Source organism: Rhineura floridana, chromosome 7 (genome assembly GCF_030035675.1).
Source record: "Rhineura floridana isolate rRhiFlo1 chromosome 7, rRhiFlo1.hap2, whole genome shotgun sequence".
Classification (NCBI taxonomy): Eukaryota; Metazoa; Chordata; class Lepidosauria; order Squamata; family Rhineuridae; genus Rhineura; species Rhineura floridana.
Genome location: NC_084486.1, coordinates 90,752,301 through 90,771,296, shown reverse-complemented (window position 1 = coordinate 90,771,296; position 18,996 = coordinate 90,752,301). Strand labels below are relative to the sequence as shown.

At 41.8% G+C, this 18,996-nt stretch overlaps 1 protein-coding gene across 5 annotated transcripts in view; it reads left to right on the top strand.

The window, feature by feature from the left end:
• The first annotated feature begins 885 nt into the window (after positions 1–885).
• Positions 886–18,996, top strand: part of UGGT1 (UDP-glucose glycoprotein glucosyltransferase 1) — a 66,191-nt gene continuing 48,080 nt past the window's right edge. For 2 of the 5 annotated variants that reach the window (XM_061636397.1, XM_061636393.1), the window contains exons 1-11: positions 887–1,118; positions 6,734–6,871; positions 7,130–7,212; positions 8,909–9,039; positions 10,036–10,148; positions 11,634–11,808; positions 13,099–13,195; positions 14,837–14,915; positions 15,312–15,412; positions 16,787–16,886; positions 17,742–17,802. In XM_061636397.1, coding sequence (XP_061492381.1) covers positions 6,747–6,871; positions 7,130–7,212; positions 8,909–9,039; positions 10,036–10,148; positions 11,634–11,808; positions 13,099–13,195; positions 14,837–14,915; positions 15,312–15,412; positions 16,787–16,886; positions 17,742–17,802 — 1,065 coding nt within the window. In that variant the 5' untranslated portion in view covers positions 887–1,118; positions 6,734–6,746. The other 3 variants (XM_061636394.1, XM_061636395.1, XM_061636396.1) reach the window with 3 other exon arrangements.

Here is an 18,996-nt window from a genome sequence, read left to right as displayed (position 1 = left end):
TTTTTCAGAAAGACTGGTGATTTGTAATAATAACCCGAAGAGTTATAGTGTACTGTGCCCCTACATTTTACTGTTTCTATTAAATTCCCCACCTCTAGACAGTATTTCAGTGGCTTCTAATCTGAATTTGTGTTCTTGGTTCATTGATTAAATGTTATGTATCTGCATCCACTGGGTGTCCAAAAGCCAGGACTGGTTGTCTATTTGGACACAGAACTATTCCTTAAAAAATGCCTTGTTGAGGGGGAAGGAGAGTAGTGTTTCTAGATTCTTTATTGACAATCCATTTTATACAGGCTTGTAGAACTTAAGAGCTGACTGATGCATAAGGCTTCTTACTGTGGTCCATCAGAGGCTGAGGAATCATGCCAATCAAGCACCTACCAGGTCACAAAACATAGGTATGATGTTTGATGTGATAGGTCACAAGTCTTGACCAGTACTAAACATGTTCTTCCTAGGACTGGCGTCTATGCTATCTTCAGCTAGTCGTGCCAACCTAAAATTAAAAAGTCACAAGGCTCTTGCGATGGAGTTGAACTGGGAGTCACAGCTGCCAGCATAATAGTCTTGAATTGATAATACTCTGCTTGTTTGTAAAAATATAAACGTCGGTGGCGTAATGGAACAGAGAGAGTCTATACTGTAGTAGATAATAAAATGGGAAGAGTAGGATGCAGCTCCATGGTACTGTTGGCAGCCCGCGTTTCTGAGTTCTGCTTTCTTTTTCCAGTGCGTGATGGAACAGCGCCCTTACTGGGCAATTGGGGCATAGCGGGGGGGGGAGTTTTGCCCACAGCCGAGATGGCGCTGCGAGCATCAAGGTCCGCTCCCAGACTGGTTCTCTCCATATAGAGAGAAAAAAGTCTCTTTTATACTCTCTCTCTCTCTCTCTCTGCACCTCCAGCTCTTCCTGGTAGCCGGCAAGGGGCCGGAACCGGAAGCGAGCTGTCAGGAAACTGAAGGAGCCTCGGCGGCTGAAGCAGGAAAGGAGCGTGGCGGTAGTTTACAGGTGCAATAATTGACACAGTAATCGCTCGAGGAAGAGCGGGAGGCTCTCTGGCCAAGTGTTGGCACCGGCGCCCTCGCCCTCTGCGTGGTCCCCGAGCACGGAACGGGTGAGTGGGTGTCTCGGCGGCTGGGCTAACATCTGCCCTCTTCTTCAGTCAACGCGGCTTCTCCTTTTACAGGCGCTCCTGGGGCGCGATCGGAGGAGATGGCTATAGGAGTAAATGCTGCAAGGATTTATGAAAGCGGTGAGGAGAGGTCAGGGTGTTGACTGCAGGCAGCTGCTACATAAAGTCGGTGCTATTGTTTCCAGTTTTCCTTTAGTTGGTGATTCAGGCTGCAATCCTAACCGTGTCTGCTGAGTAGTAAGTCCTATTAAATTCAGTAAGGTTTGCTCCCAGGTAACTGTGGTTGTAGCCTAAACTCTGGTAATTTTTTGGTATGGTCTGGTTTCTTTTTTCACGAGTTTCAGACAGAGATACGGCTAGCAATTGAATGCTTATTTGTTGAACTTCCTGGGTCTTTACAGAGAAGTAACATTCCAAAACTGTGTACAAGCAGAAGTGCATAGCACAAAGATTTAGTTAGCTAGTGTTTATGAATGCTACAGGACTCTTAATCTCATTGTTGTAACAGAGGAACATGGTGGTTGTTCTGACCATCCTGATTAGGATTTCAATTCAGATCATGCAGATCTCTACTGTGGAGTACAACAGTTATGTTCAGAGCAGACAGTGTAGTACCTCATGCCTAGTAGGATGCATTTGGTCTAGTGGGAGGGCCTTGTTTAAAAAAGAATCTTGGGTAGCAGGGATGAGAAGGATCCCTCTCTGCTGGAGACTTTGGAGATAATAGGTTAGATAATGATGACCTAGATGGACTGGTGTCAGTCTCAGCAGCTTCTTATGCAATTTCTGCAATTTCATTTGTTACCTTTCTAGTGTGAAGTACAAGTGATGCAAACTTAATCTGTTCTGGGGTGCATTTGGTTACCTGAAAACTCAATTTCTTTAGCCCTCAAGGCAGCTTCATTTTTTAAAAATGGTCAGCTATACTTCATGTTCGTATGTTGCACCCTGTAAGATGTGAGGCAGCTGTGTCCTTTTATATTGTGCTTAAGAACATAAGAAGAGCCTGCTGGATCATGCTAATGGCCCAGGTAGTCCAGCATCCTGTTCTCACAGTGGCCAACAAGATGCCCATGGAAAGCCCACAAGCATGACCTGAGTCCAGTGCAGTTTGCACACTGCCTCTTACTATGGAGGCAGAGTGTAGCCATAATGCCTAGTAGCCATATGTAGCCTTATCTAGTATGAATTTGTCTAATCCTCTTTTAAATCTATCCAAGTTGGTGGCCATAACTGCCTCTTGTGGGAGTGAATTGCATAGTTTAACTATGCACTGTGTGAAGAAGTTATTTCTTTTGTCTGTCTTGAGTCTTTTAACATTTAGCTTCATTGGATGTCCATGAGTTCTAGTGTTATGAGAGAAGGAGAAAAACTTATCTCTATCCCACATTCTCCATGCCATGCATAATTTTATACACCTCTGTCACATCACCTCTTACTTACCTTTCCTCCAAACTAAAAAGCCCCAAATGCTGCAAGCTTTTGTCATAGGGGAGTCGCTCCATCCCTTTGATCATTTTGGTTGCCCTTTTCCAACTCTACAGTATCCTTTTTGAGGTGAGATGACCAGATTTGTGCTTCCCGCAATGTGTATACCTGGTGAAAATAATTGTAATTATAATAGTAATAGTTATTTATTAAGTGCCTACATTTTCTAAATATTGTTAAAAGGTAAGACAGTCCCTGCTCACAGGCTCACAATTTAAAAGACCAGGCTATGGTCTGAAGGCACATAAGGCCAGCTCCCTGGGTCAGGTCGGGTCAGTGCCTGGATGGGAGACCATCTGGGAACCATATGTAAGCCGCCTTGGGTTTCTATCATGAAAAGAAAGGCGGGCTAGAAATGTAATAAATAAATAAATAAATAAAAGCTGTGATACAAAAGGAAAAAAGAATGAGGAGGGAAGAGAAAATCAAGCATTGTAACACTTGCCCATTCACTGGCTGATGGTCTCCTCCTTGTCATGATGCTGTTCCTGGGAGGCAAGGAAAATAAATTCATATACCATGATGTGTGTTATGTGCTAAAATGAAGCTGCTCAAAAGGCCAACAGATGCTGGTGTAGTTCAGGAAACTAGGGGCAACAGTGGATGAGAGGTGATCATCCTGAGTGGGTGGGTGAGGATCACCCTTGTTTTTTCTGACATCAGTTGTTGTTAACATGCATACATAAGGAGAAAGCAAACTTTTTCCCACCAAAATCAACTTCTCTTGTTCATAGTAAGAGTCCAATAGCATAGAAAACTGCTTTGAACACACATGAAACTTAGCAAAGTGCCTACCAAAGGATTAAAGGCTTCACATAGGAGCAGTAAACAAAAGCAATGCATGTACGGGCTAGAAGACTTATCATGGTTTCATGTCGCACACATAATAATAATAATAATAATAATAATAATAATAAATTTTATTTTTCAGCCGCCTGTCTGTCCGGGTTAGGGACACTCTAGGCGACGAACAACGTAGGAACATAGAAAGCTGCATTATACTGAATTAGTATTGTCTACACTGACTCACCTTGGTTTCAGGCAGGGGATGTTCCCAGCCCTATCTGGAGATGCTGGAGAATGAACCTGGGATATTGTATATGTAAAGCAGATGCTGTACCACTGAGCCCTGTTATTTATTTAGATTTATATCTTACATTTCATCACTTCTGTGATCCCAGAGCAGATTCCTCCAGACATTGACATGCTGGGGTGCATCCAGAGGAAGGCAACCAGGATGGTAAGAGGTCTAGAAACAAAGTCCGACTGAGGAATGATCGAAAGAGCTGGGTGTGTTTAGCCTGCCGAAAAGACAATTAAGGGAGACATAATAGCTGTCATCAAATATCTAAAAGGCTTCATGTAGAACAGTGGTTCCCAACCTGGGAGCCATGACCACCAAGGGGGCTACGAAGTAATCCAAAGGGGTCGCGTACAGTAAAGAAATTATATATTTTTTAAAAAAGTCTTCACTCCCTGAATGCTGTCTGCTCCCTGCTGCCACTGCAAACACCTCTTCCTTGCTCCAAATGAGAGGGAGGACTTTTGCTGAAGCAGCAGGGCATCTTTCAGGCATGCTGAGGGCCTGTAAAACACATGGCAGACACCAAAGTAGAATGAGGATGGAGCTACCGGGAAGAAGAAGGAATTGCTATCGCTAGCTCCCATCTCTTTGCACTACCACTGCTGACAATGCCCTTGCTCAGAATGAGAGGAGATGCTTTTCTTGAAGCAAAAAGAAGCAAGGCTGCAAGGAAAGGCTGCTTTCCCCCTTCCTTCCTTGCAGCCAGCGTGCCCTTTCTTGGCTGCTGCTTCTCTGCCACTTCCTTTTAAAAATTATTCTTATTTGCGAGGCTGCCCAGATCTCGCCTTCAGCCCAGATGAAGCCAAGGAGCAGTGAGAAAGCCCAGGACTTGATCGCCCCCCATCTCTGAGGCTGTGTGTGTGCCAGTGTCCCCCTTTTTTCCACTTACATTCTACCCCCCGATCTCTCTCTCTCCAAGATGCTGTGGCAGTTGAGGGCTTCCCCTCTCCCACATGCCCGAATGCATGCAGATGCTTGCAGGAGGGCAGGTGTGTTTGTGTGTGCGCGCGTGTGCACACATGCTGAGCTGTCTTCTGCTCTGCTTTCATTCTTTAAGTGCACGCTAACCAAGTCATCAGTTCTGATGATCATTCCAAGGCCTAAAAGCACTAACCGCCCAACTTAATCCATCCACAATCTAGCATCCCCATCACCACCACATTGTTGCGGAATTCTTGTTTCGTTTTTTAAAAAAGCTCAGCAGCTCAACACTGTCACCCACTGGTGTTAGGAGACAGGACTGTACATCTTCAAACTGTGTGTGGGTGTCCAATTTGTTTGGACCCTTGCATTAAAAAAAGAAAGCAACACCCCCCTGCAGATAGAAGATTAGCATATCAGGGAGCTTCTAATGCAATTCATGATTCTGGGTTTCTGTCTGCAGGGAGCTTTTAATGGAAAGGGACATTTGGAGATATGATGTTTGCGACTCGCCGTCTGAAGGAGTGCACGCCACTTCTACCGATTCAGAACTGAACATAATAACAAAATCACAGTAGAAAACATTAGAAAGACTAAAGAAGGAGGCTCAGCGAATGTAGGATGAACTGGGAAAAGGCAAAACTGAAAATCAAATTTGCTAGGAAGTCATGAAGAGGGAAGATAGTCAGGTACAGAGGTGAAAGCACTGACACCCCTCCTCAATCTATCCACTCTGTTGTCTTCACAATCTAGTATCCCCATCACTATGTTTTTGCTGCTTCTTAATTATTATTATTATTATTTTAAAAAAACTCACCAGGATGGCTGAGGCTGGGGCCCACATACTGCAGCTGAAATGTATTTATTTATTTAATTATTGCATTTATATCTCACCTTTCCTGAAAGTTGCTCAAGGTGGTGCACATAGTCCCACCCCCTTTCCACTTTTATGCTTACACGAAAGCCTGTGAGATAGGTCAGGCTGAGAGACTGTCTGGCCCAAGGTCACCCAGTGGGCTTCATGGCTGGGTGGGGATTTGACCCTGGATCTTAATTCAACGCTGTCACCCACTGGTGTTGGGAGACAGGACTGTACATCTTCAGAATGTGGGAGGGGGATACCAAAAGGGCCGGCTCTAAAGGGCAGCCAGGTAGGGCCCTGGCTGAGGGCCCCTGGGGCTACAGGGGCCCCTTCCACAATCCACGGCAGGATTGCTGTTGCGGATCGCAGGACAGGAGCTTCCAAGCTGCCCGCCATTCCCCCGCTTCACCTACCTTTCTGATTTTTTTTGCGGCTGCGCGCACTGTGCATGCAGGGTTGCCATCAATCAAGATGGCGGCCGAGGTTTCCTTAAGGGGCTGAAGCCTCTGCCGCTATCTTGGTTGATGGCAGCAATGAACGCGTGTAGCAATGCACGCAGTGAGCGCAGCCGAAAAAACAACAGAGAGAAAGGTAAGAAGACCGGGGGAATGGCAGGCGGCTTTGGAGCTCCTGCCCTGCGATCTGCGGTACCAATCCTGCCGCGAATCACAGAAAGGGAGTGCTAGGGCCTGGGGCAGGCTGGGGCCGGCCCTGGATACCAATTTCATTGGACCTTTGCATCAAGAAAAGAAAGCAACACCTCCCTGTCTGCAGGGAGCTTTTTATGGAAAGGGATATTTGGAAATGTGATTTTGCCATGCACCATTTTTTCAATTAACAGAGACTAAAATTACAATTAGCCTGGGGTGGGGGGGTGTCATGAATTTTTTTGAGCTTAAAAAGGGGGTCCTGTAATCATAAAGGTTGGGAACCACTGATGTAGAAGATGTTCTTGTTCTCCCTTGCTCCAGGGTTCAGAGGAAGGGCCATAGTCTAGTGAAAGAGCATCTGCTTTTCACGCAGAAGGTCCCTTGTTTAATCTCCAGCATCTCTAGCTAGAACTGACTTTCAGTGACACTTCCAATTCTATAATCCATGATTGAAACAAACATTAACATTTCCAGAACTGTACAATGTTGCAGTGAAATGTCCATCTGAGACAGTAATCATAATCATGTTTCCACATAAAGAAATATATATTGAAATACAATTCTTAAGTTAAATGTCTTCATTCTTTTTCAGGTTATTTTACAAAATGGGAACTCTAACTGCACTTATTGGAATCTGGGTGAGCTTCTCCTTGGTAAAAGCAGATTCGAAAGCAGTGACAACATCTCTAACTACTAAATGGTCTTCAACACCTTTATTGCTTGAAGCAAGGTAAGAATGATGGCTAACTAGGGGTTTTTTAATAGCACTTTACATACATTATCTCAGTAACTCCATGCAATAGTCTCATAACATAGACCAGTATGGTCTAAGATTCCTATATTACAGATGAAGTGGCTTGCCTAAACATACCTAGTGAATTCATAGCTGAATGAAATTTGAACCAAGCAATTGTGAATTGCAGTGCAATAGGGTTTTTTAAAAAAATATAAAACTTAATCTAATTATTCTTCCTCCCACTTTCTTCAGTGAATTTTTAGCAGAAGAAGGTCAAGAGAAATTTTGGGATTTTGTTGAAACCTGTCAAGACTTTGGATCATCTAATTATAATGGTAATAACTGCTTTCCTTGATTGCTTTGCTAGTCAGATACAGAATTTTGTGCTGAATGTTGGAGGCTTTTTGTAAAGGCTCATCAGTATAAATGACAAACATTTAAGGACTTATTTGTCTCTGTTTCCATTTATAGCATAATATTAAATATAAAAATAGTAAAGATTGCCATTTATGCTTTAAAACTGTTCCCTCCCTCACACCTTAATAGAAAATGGTAACCAGTCAGAACTGATGCAGATATTATTTTGCCCTTTTAAGACAGACCTACTTGGTGACTGACCAAGCCAAATCAATCCACTAGCCACATTTTTCCCTCTCACGGGCTTAATAAGTCTACCTGTGTTGTTGCCTTCGTCAGACTGCAAAAATAGAATTGTCCAGCTCTGACAACACTCATCTTACTGAATCCCAAGTTGTACAAGCCTTCTTTAAGGGATCATGAGCGAGCTGTAGGATCATATGCTCTTTCCTTCTTACAAGTTAACTTCCCTTCGCACCTCACCCTTTACACTGGCACCAGCACTTGGACTGTGGACACCATTCCAGCCGTAATCAGGCCCATGTGTATTTGCATTGGTTCATTTCTGTTGATACTGTCATCTGATTACGAGATACAGCACAATTAGTAATGGGTAAGAATACTGAACAATTTTATTTTGGAAAGCAGCAATAGAATACCTCTGAATGTACCAGTGTTTCACAGGGGTGGTTTTGAATAGGTGATAGGTAGCATAATGGTGGGGATCCCCTCTGGCCTGTGGGTCAGATGCAGCCCATGAAGCCTCTCAGTCTAGCCCACCAGACTGTCCCCAGACCATGCTCCTTACTCACCCTGTTTCATGCCTGCTTTGAGCACCGTGTGATTGGGCTGGTGAAGCAATGTATTATGCCTGCTCCACCAACTCCATTTGGTCCCTATTGGCTGTAGAGAAGTGAAGGCACTTTTCAGCAGCCAGCATGGAAACCAATCAGACTGGTGGAAGCAGTGACAGTGCTGTGCTTTGCCACCCTGGCTGGCTATCATTTCTGTGCTGAGCGGTAAGAAGGAAAGCCATGGAAGTCAAGCAAGCTTAATGTGTGAGTGAGTGAGGTATGAATGGTGTGAGAAAGAAAAAGTGGTTTATAGGGAATGTGGTCTTTGCGGAGGTGGGGGCAGTGAGAAAGTTCCCCACCTCTGTACTAGAGTTTAATGCCTAATGGCCGTAATTTATTCTTAATATGACTTTGGAAGGGTAATGTGCTACAATAACATAAGGCATGCCATTATTATTCATGGAAATCTATACCATTTTGTTGTAACATAATTTAAACAAACTGCATTCTATTGAGAATATCTCATAAAACAGATCAGATGCATTCCAGAAGTCATATCTATAACGGACATGAATTCTAAATAGTTTGTAAATGTGCTTTATTGTAGTGGTGACCAATGAGTCTGAATTATCATGTTCAGAGAGAGAGTGTTTCTGCATGCAACTTCAGAGGGAGGCAGTCTATGTTCACAGTATTGACCATCTTGTAGTCATAGATTTCTGACTTGATGTGACTGCACAGGATGGTGATGCATTGCATTGTTTGGAATTGTGTTACTTGTTGCAGACAGTTACAGTATAAACCATGACAATTATAGATGATTTTTAAAATCCTCTCCTCTTCCAATAAAAACTAAATAGTTTACATTGTGGCTTGACAGGTACTGATTATTCCTCTTACTATGCAATGCTGCAAGCAGCTTCTCAGAACCTTTCACCTTTACAACAGAACTTGTTGAAATTTGCCTTGTCTTTGCGTTCTTATTCAGCTACAGTTCAAGCCTTTCAGCAGGTTAGTACATTGCTTTTGCAACATTTTATTCTTGGGTTTCATATGGACAGTAGCAATGCAAAGGGAAATGATAGGCATGTGCTCGCCTTGAACTAGCACCTTACCCCTTGTACTTGACAGTATTACAATGACTAGCACGTCTTTGGATATTGTGGTTGGAGCACTGGCTGACCTTGGGCCAGTCACTGCCTCTCAGCCTCATGAAAACCCTATTCATAGGGTCGCCATAAGTCGGAATCAACTTGAAGGCAGCACGTACATACATACATAATATACTGATGCACCATATTGAGCTGGTGGATAATATCCTTTCCCCCAGTTGCTTACCAGCCCGAGTACCAAGATTAGATGTGGTTTCTAGGCATCAGCAGTCTTCCACTTCTTAGCTGACCACTTCGCAGAGAAGTATTGGGCATTATATCAGTGCTGAAAAAAGTTAGTGTGGATACTTTCATTCTTTTTTTTAACTTAAATTTAGAACGTTTTATAACTGCAAAGAAAACAGCTTCAACATCTGCCCACCTACCATTCCTCATTAGCCATTAAGCCAACACTACCAATAAACACAAAACAAGACTGAGGGGAGAGAGATTGGGTGGGGAAGGAAAGGAAAGAAAGTTACTGTAAGATTATCCCTCTTTCTTTCATTTAGCTCCAAGACAAGAGACCTTTCTTGACTGATTTTAAAATGGAGTGATCTTTATTGTGTGTGGTATGTGTCTTTGGAAGAATCTGAGAAGTTTTATATACTTCCCTTGCTGGTATCTGGGCTGGAAGCAGAAAAGCAGTGCAAATGCCTTCATTCCACAACTCATGGCCAATTTTTTGATGGGATTCAATTACTGTGATATTATTTATTTATAATGGTTAAAAATGGCAATGCACAGATTATAGAAGCGGAGCGTCTCAAGATTCTGTTGCTTTTACCATGATGTGATTTGTTTTTCCCACTAAGGAAGGTTGATCTCCTATTATAACAGATACATTTTAATACAGATAGCAGCAGATGAACCCCCACCAGAAGGATGTAATTCTTTCTTTGTTGTACACGGAGAGAAGACTTGTGAATCTGCCAAACTCAAAATACTTCTACAAGCAGCTTTAGAAAGGTACTTTAATTTTGTACTAAGCCATCAACTATTCTTTTTATTTTGTTAAAGTGCGGTGATCTAATTGTGCATCAGTAATTTGTTCTGTTTTTTTATTTTATAGTTTTATGATGTTTTAATGATTTTATTGTACATTGTCTTGATATTCACTTTATTAGTTGGCAGTTTATAAATATTCTTATAAAATAAATAAAAACGGGCTTAATGAGATGCTTCTTTAGACATACTCTAGCCCTATTCTGTCTTCATCATTTGAGAGAAAGAGCTTGTGGGACATCTTGCCATTACATCATGTGCTGGCCCTGCCATTGGTGAAGTCTGAAGTGAGGAGCCTGCTGTCTGGAGTAGCCTCCCCACACCATTTAGAACCTTGATCACGCAGTGTTCTGAATCTCTGCTTCAGATGTTCCTGACTAATGTATGGGCTCTTGCTTTGCTCTCTCCTATACACTTTTACTCTTGTGAAAGAGCAAAGTTTGGGATCAAATGAATCCTTTTTTTAAGTTCCTTATTCATAAATCTTTAGTCTCCTTAGTACCAGAGCTTGGAAAAGTTACTTTTTTGAAGTACAGCTCCCATCAGCCCTAGGCAACATGGCCACTGGATTAGGCTGATGGGAGCTGTAGTTCAAAAAAGTAACTTTTCCAAGCTCTGCTCCTTACCCTAGCAACAGAACTTCTCATTGGCTTATCCCTAAATAGTGCTATTATGATAACTTCTCTGTACAAAAGTCTTTTTTTACAAAGACATTTGATGTTTTGCAGAATGCTTCCAAAAAGGATCATCAATAATAATATTTAAGCCTGTCTGATACAAAAATTATCTAACATGATCTTCATTACTTCAACTTCATGTGCATTTCACTAACTTGGGGCCAGAGCTTGGAAAAGTTACTTTTTTGAACTACATCTCCCATCAGCCCAATGCAGTGGCCATGCTGGCTGGGACTGGTGGGAGTTGTAGTTCAAAAAAGTAACTTTTCCAAGCTCTGCTTGGGGCTAAGGATCTCCTACATGATACAGGCCCTGTTTCCTTTTGGAGTCATTAATTCTAATCGGAGGATTTGCATTCCAAAAAGGAGTGCTGGTTATTTATTTATTCATTCATAAAATTCATTTCCCACCTTTCACCTTAAAGTCCCAGGGTGGGTTACAATGGTAGAATATACAATTATAAAAGCAGATAAGACAATTATAAAACTCATAAAGCCATTCCAAATGGAAAAGAACAGGATAAATTATGCCATTTTAGGAATTCCTTCAATTCCCTAATTTAGGGATACAGAGCATTAAGGGGCTGGAAGTTCCATATGAACATCTTATTTTAATTCTTTACAAATTACCTTTGACTGATGTTGCAACCTTCAGAATGAAGACTATCATAATTACAATTTAGATTTATTTCATGTGTTCAGTTATGATCTGCATGCATTGTATAATTTTGTTAAAGTACATCATTTATATTGGTGTGTTTATCTTATTCCAGGCCAAAGCCTTTTATATTCAAAGGGGACCACAAGTACCCAATTTCAAACCCTGACAGTCCGGTTGTAATATTGTATGCTGCAATTGGCTCTGAGGAGATGTCTAGATTCCACAAACTACTTGTATCAAAAGCCAGCGCAGGAGAAATCACCTACATTCTCAGGCACTACGTTGCTGTAAGTATCTATATGATTTTAGAAAAGTACATGTGATTTCAGGAATCTTTTTGGGAACAATATTTGTTATTGAAGTGGCATTTCAAAAATGTTTTATGAGAGATCTGAGATTGTAGGTGCTGTTCTTCTAAAAATTAGGCAGCAGTGCAAAGTCAGATTATTATTACTTGAAATATTGTGACATTTTGTGTGTTTTGAAGAGGGATTTCCTTTTATGATTATATTCAAAGATAGTATCTCCCTCTGTTCATAAAAAGCAACTGGGAAGTTGAATGTAGACTGACTGTTTTAAAGATCTAGAGCCAGTTAAGGTTCAATTTAAAGAGGTAACAAATTCAGGATATTTCTGGTTAGAGTTCTTCTTTTTGTCTGCCAGACTATTCTTATTGCCCCATATGACTTTTGTGGCATTCTCTTTGATGGCTCTCATACCAATTAGAGTTTTAGTAAATTAGCAGAGTTTAGCTTAGTGTAGCTTGCTCAGCCATTCTGTGCTGCTTGGGTGCAACTTTACCTGAGACAAAGCAAGCTTTTACCTTGCTTTAAATCACTCAGACTTAGACGTTGTTTCAAAATAAGAAGAGACTGCTTTATTAATAGAAATATATACTGGATAGGAAAGGTGGTACTTCTATCTAGCTATCTAAGTTGGAGGCTGCAATGACCATGTCTGGACATTACCCCTCATGCTAGAGGAGAGGAGACAAAGAGAACATGGCTCCTTCTCTGGTGGTCAGCAGAGAAGAGAAAAACAGGAAGATGAGTCAGAGGTGTGAAAAGTTCCCTGAGACATATCAGTTTACACAGAAGGAGGACAGATAGAAAAGATGACCACAGGTCAGAGGTAGCCTAGCCAGCTAGGACTATCTTTCTGTTTTCCCATGCAGAGAGGACTAAATGGGAGTTGCTGTTGTCATACTTCTAACACCCTTTACTACACTGAAATTTTTTAGCCAGCTCAGATTCTAGATGAATAAACATCAGCATCTCTTCCAGCTGAGAGGTGCTTTCAAGAAAGCAGGAACCTCTAGTTGAGCTTGTAATACTCAAGCCACACTTTTCATCCTCCTATCTGTCAGATATCTGAATTGGGCTGCAACTTTCTTATCTCGGGCAGGGAGGGTGTTTATGGGTGAGCCACAACACTTTTTGCTGCTTGTTCCAAGTTTAAGGTGGGATGGTCTACCAGGCATGGCCTGGCAAAGCTAAGAGAAATAAACCTAGTAAATGCCTTGTTTGGGCAATGCTTCCTTGCTTTTACCTCTTTCTACCCTTCCCTCTCTCTTGTAGAATCCAAGTAAAGAAAAAGTCTACTTGTCAGGCTACGGTGTGGAATTGGCCATTAAAAGCACAGAATATAAGGCCAAGGATGATACCCAGGTGAAAGGTGAATTCCTACCTTAAGAGCAGTAATGGTTCCACCATGAAAGGGAATATATTCCAAAGTTGTTTTTAAAGTTATCTTCATATGCTATCACAGTTGTTCTATTTATGACCAAATTACTCTTTCAGGGTGTTTTAATGACATACTGCAGTAATCTAAAGCATTCAGATTTCTTTGTATTTACTATCTTACCATAATAAAATTCTGCTCAAAGTGGCTTACAACAAACTGAATTACAAATGGAAAACCATTGAGCAGCAATGTCCTCAGTATTGAGAAAAAGTATCACCTTTCATTTTCTGTCCATCTGGCATTGGTCACATGTTGCCAGGATCCGCTGGAGCTAGACTGGGGAGCCTTTGGGTTGATACTCTGCTGTCTTGTGTTCATGATTATACTGATGTATTAGAGTGAGACAACTTGCCCAGACAACCCATTAGCTTCCCTTGACATGGCAGGATTGTGTAGGTTTCCCATTCAGGCTGGAGTAGGAAGGTTGTCCAGGGCTCCTTGACTCTGTGTATGGACTTGCTTTGGCTGTTAGCATGCTGTGTGCATGACATCCCCCAAGGCCCCAGTCCCAGGGAGTTACCTCACGCTTCTTGCTTTCCTCATGAGGCTGCCCAAGGTCTAATATCAAACACACATGCTTAATTGCCCTCTACAGTCCCCTCATTTTCTGACAATAAACACTGGTGTGTGAAAAGCAGCAAAGGTTCTAAATAAAGGAAAATCCATTGTAGTTTTTATCTAGACTCTATGCATCCTACTTAGTGCTAATACTCCCCCAAACTATAGCTTTCCAAAACATTTCTTGGAAACATAATGGGTATGTGCTAGTTCCAAATGCTATTTCCTTGGCGTTGGCTACTATGCAAAAACATGCAGTGAATAGCCCACTGTTCCTATTTTGTCAAGAGGCAGAAGAAGGGAGTGTCGGCATCATTCTGTTGCTTTTTGTGCAACAAGTGACTGCTGTTCTTTGGAGAAAGTATTTGACTTTGGCTGTCTATAGAGCCAGAGTGGGAGAGAGATCTAGGAAGCAGGAGGGAACAATCACAAAAGGTTTGGAGACTGAGAGGTCTCCAGTCCCTTTTAGAAGTTTGCATTTATTTATTTATTACATTTATACCTCACCTTTTCTCCAAGGAGCTCAAGGTAGCGCACATAGTTGTCCCCCTTCTCATTTAATCCCCACAACAACCTTGTGAGGCAGGTTAGGCTGAGAGGCAGTGTCTGGCCCAAGGTCACCCAGTGAACTTCATGGCTGAGTGGTGATTCGAGCCCTGGTCTCCCAAGTCATAGTCCAACACTCTAGCCACTACACTATACATTGACAGTGTAGAGCACCATCAGAATCTTCAGTGGGTGATAGAAATAGCACTGTAAGATCCTTGAAGAATGGGGAACATGGATTTTCAGGGCGATGTGGCTGCCATCCTTCACCAGGGAATGGCCCATTACACTTTGGTGCCTATTTTAAGAAATTACAGCAATTGTCTACTTATCAAATAAATAGGATGCACTCATTCTTGTGGACATCTGAAGTATTAATATTGTGTGCTGAAGTCTTGAATAGCTTATTAGACTCTGTGTTGTTTCCTGAATAGTATCATAATCGGTGTTACTTTCATGTTTCTATAGGTACAGATGTGAATGCAACAGTAATAGGTGAAAATGACCCCATTGATGAAGTGCAAGGATTTCTCTTTGGAAAACTAAGGTACATCATTATCTCGATAAATATGTTAATTTTTCTTTGCTTTTCCACCTAAAATGTTCCAGAAGCTGACTTGTAAGCAAGGCTGTAGCTCAATTGCAGAGCGTCTGCTTTGCATGCAGAAGGTCCCAGGTTCAATCCCTGGCATCTCCAGGTAGGCTGGGTGAGACCCCGCCTGAAACCCTGGAGAGAGGCTGCCAGTCTGTGTACCATAGACATTACTGAGCTAGAGAACCCATGGTCTGACTCTGTATAAAGCAGTTTCCTATGTTCATTGTAGCTGTACTCTCAGGCTAAAGGCTATAAGATATTAGGAAAAAGGACCCAAATCCACATCTATTAGGGACAGTTGGTTTTGTCTCATAATTTAGGTTTTCTGAATTCATTTTTTTATTTCAGGCAGTTGCATCCTGATTTGAAAGAAGAGCTGAAAGAATTAAGAAAACATCTTGTTGAAAGCACCAATGAAATGGCACCCTTAAAAGTGTGGCAATTACAAGGTAATACACCCATATTAGATCCTCCGCCCCAGCAAATTTGAAAAACTTTTAACTTGCTAGAAACTCTTAAACCGTACCTGTCTCATTATAAATTCACTGAAGATATTTATTGCGGTGTGTTTGCTTGATTTCATTGTGAAGTGCTCTTGTGTCAGCAAAGGCATTTATAAATGCAAGCATCTCTGGAACGGATAAAAAGTATGGGCACTAAGACACTTCCCATCTGTACCCCATTCCAAGGCAATTCCCTTCTGTGCAAAATCTTGCTTTTGGAGAGAGGGGAGGGGAAATTGATTGCGGTTGCATTTTTTTTACAGCTCAACACATTTTGGAACACAAGTTCCTTCAGGAATAATCCTTAAACTTTCAAATTGCATAAAATAGCTTCCTCGTGGCACCAGATAGGCAGCAATATTTCAGTTGTTCTACATATTTTGAAGAAAAAACCTGTGTTCCTAAAAGCATTTACCATTAATAAATCCTCTAAGACTGCAGTCCAACCCCGCATTGCGCCTGGCTGGGGTAGTGGTGGATTGGGTCAAGGTGTATCTCCCCACAGTGTGATGCCAGCATCAACCACCAGCTCTCCATTCAGGAGCTCAGAGCCCCCAAATGGGGTGTTCTAGGCAAGCGGCTGTGCCAGCCCCACTGCTGTCACTTGATGGCTCCAGGCCCAATCATTGCATCAGCTCCAGGCTGTTACAATGACTTGGCAGCCCCTTCTGCCCTGCCTGTGTTAAGCAAGAAGGCTGCAGATGTAGTGGTGGCGCTGCTGCTCCATCATGCCAGGCTTTGGATTGTCCTGGTAGTTGGCATTTATAGGAACAAGTTTCTCTTTTTTGCACTTTTTCTCTTTTCTGTACTTCCCTCCTGCCCCCGCCCCCCCCCCCCAGTTTTGCCAATTGCATTCTTTGCAGCCACATTATAGTTACGGCTCCTAGCTACATTATGGATACTCAAGGTGGCTAAGGCTGCAATCCTAAACACACTTAGGAGTAAGCTCCATTGGATACAGTGGTAATTTCTTTTGAGACGCATGCATATGGTCTCCCAGTAAAACTCCAAAGTCATTCAGATTCCTTTCCAGCTGATGAATGTTCTTCAGTGTAACCTTTTTTCAGATAAAAATCCAGTTGTGTGAATTGTGTACTCTGCTAAAAACAAATCAGTGGAGCAAAGTGGTGGATCCAAGGAAGCCCTTAAACATGAACCCAAGTTCAGCCATGTGATCAGTTTCAACCATGAGAGGGAATATTTGCATATTTGAGAGCTCCAAGAGATTAGGCTGATGATCTCAGCACCGTACAGAGTTAAGCTTTACAATGTTTTAGTTTTGAAGAACTGGCTTATGATTAAACTGTATTTTAATTTTAGATCTAAGCTTCCAAACTGCTGCCCGTATTCTGGCTGCACCTACTGTGGATGCGTTGATGGTCATGAAAGATCTAAGTCAGAATTTTCCCACAAAGGCTAGGTAATTGCTGCTGCTGCTGCTGCTGCTGCTGATGATGAAAGGGGTGGGGGGAATTCTGGTTGTTGAAACTTGAATCAAACTACTTATTTAGTTAATAAACTGATGGTAAGATACCCTTTGCATATTTGAAAGTATTAAATCTGGCCATCTTGGGTGTTCTCTAAAATTGGAGAGAGGTGCTGTGATACAGTAGGTACAACTGGAGGATAGAAAGAGGTTTCTGTGTTCTGTTCACATATACAGAAAAGATGCTGAAGAGGGAGAAAAGGCCTCGGTTCAGCAGCTAGGAATAAGAACACCATTGGTCACATTTGGGGGGAATGGGGAGAGAGAGATAATTAGACACTAATCTCTTCAGTGCGGGGGGTGGGTGGTATCTTTGAAAAGTCAGCATCTCTGCATCATCAGGACAATAGCATTCTTAATCTTAGTGTTAGAATGTTTTCTGTTTAAATAAGAGATGTTGAGACCATGATTGACTCAGGTTTTGCCTCTTTTAAGGGGTAATAACTTCCTGCTGAAATATGTCCTTTTGTATTGAAAAAATAAAAGGACGTTATTGTTGTATGATCATTTTTGGCACTAATTTTGAAGAGCTGGAGCTTTGCAAGGTTTAACATGTGTGTATTTTTCATTGATTGTGGTAGAGAGCTTGGATGGAATACATTTGTTGTTGACCTTACAATTACAACTTAATCTATATTGTATGAGTTGTACAGCATCCATTTACTTGTTGTAACTAACAGCTGTATGCTGTAGTGAGACATATTGGAGTGGAGCAGGGGTTTGTGTAAAACAAAACAGGAGATAAGACAGGCTATTGATTATAAAATGTGCATATTTTGGTTTCTGTAGGGCAATAACAAAGACAGTTGTTTCTTCAGAACTCAGATCAGAAATTGAAGAGAATCAAAAGGTAATTGTATGTGTTGTGTTTGAACCTCATGGTTGAAAAGGAATTTGAACCCAGATCTGCTGTTCTGACACTAGGCACTACACCACAGTGCCTCTCTGTATAACACAAACATTTTTTCTGAGTTCTAAATGCTTTAAAATGAACCTTTTGAAATGGTAGCTTTGCTTGAGGAACTCAGCTGAGTCTTCCAGCAAGTAATGCTCATGGTTGTGTTTCCTGCAGTAGCCTGTCTGTGTCAGACATGTTCCTGCCACACTGACTGCAAAATGGTGGCCGTATGGCCTATGGGGATCTGAAGAGGGAGGGATAGAATAAAACGGTTGGCTTTTGGCAAAATGCTGTACCTCTTTGTCACTTTCCCCGTGGACTTGAGTTTCTGCTTGTTCTGCAGCAGCTGCAGCCTAGGATAGAACCAGGAGGGAAAATAGTTGGTGGTCCTAGAAAAAAACAACCAAACCCGAAAGCTGTTCTATGCAAGGTTGTTAATTCTAAAACAGAGGTTCCCAAATTGTCATCCATGCGCTTTGTTCAAGTGTTCTGCAGCATGTCTGCAAAAGTACAATTGGAAGTTATACTGAGCACAGCACAGTACAATTGCTACAACAGGCAGAAAAACCATTAAGTAGTTCTCCAAGACACTTGGCAATTTTCAAATGGTCTGTGTGGGAAAAAGTTTAGGGACCTCTGTTCTGAAAGCTCAGAAACGGTGAGCCAAGTGGCTATTGACTGGTTTAATCTGGATTTTTGCCAAGGAATAGTAGCAAGCAGTTACTCAGGGAGAACTTGGTCTTGTGTGTTTTGCCTTTGCTTTTGAATGAGTCCCAATGTGTGTCAGACTAGCGGTTAAGTGGCTCCTGTGAAGTGTTCTGGGAATTCAACAAATATAAACTTTAATAATTGGCATAGCAGGAGCTATACAATCTCCTTAATTGACGTCATTTATAATTTCTCTGTTTAAAACTGAAACCACAGTGTAACTGGTAACTCCTGCATGATATCTCTTTTACTTTTTATCTTTAAGGGAAAAGTACATTACCTAAAACACATCTATTTACTGTAAGAAATGTTAGTGTGAAAGTGCAAAATATCAAGAAAGCTGTCCTACCAAGCTCTCTGAAGAGTCTCATTCTAGAAAATAACTACCTCAGAGGAAATGGGTTGTCACAACGAGAAAAGAAACCATGGAGCAAGCAT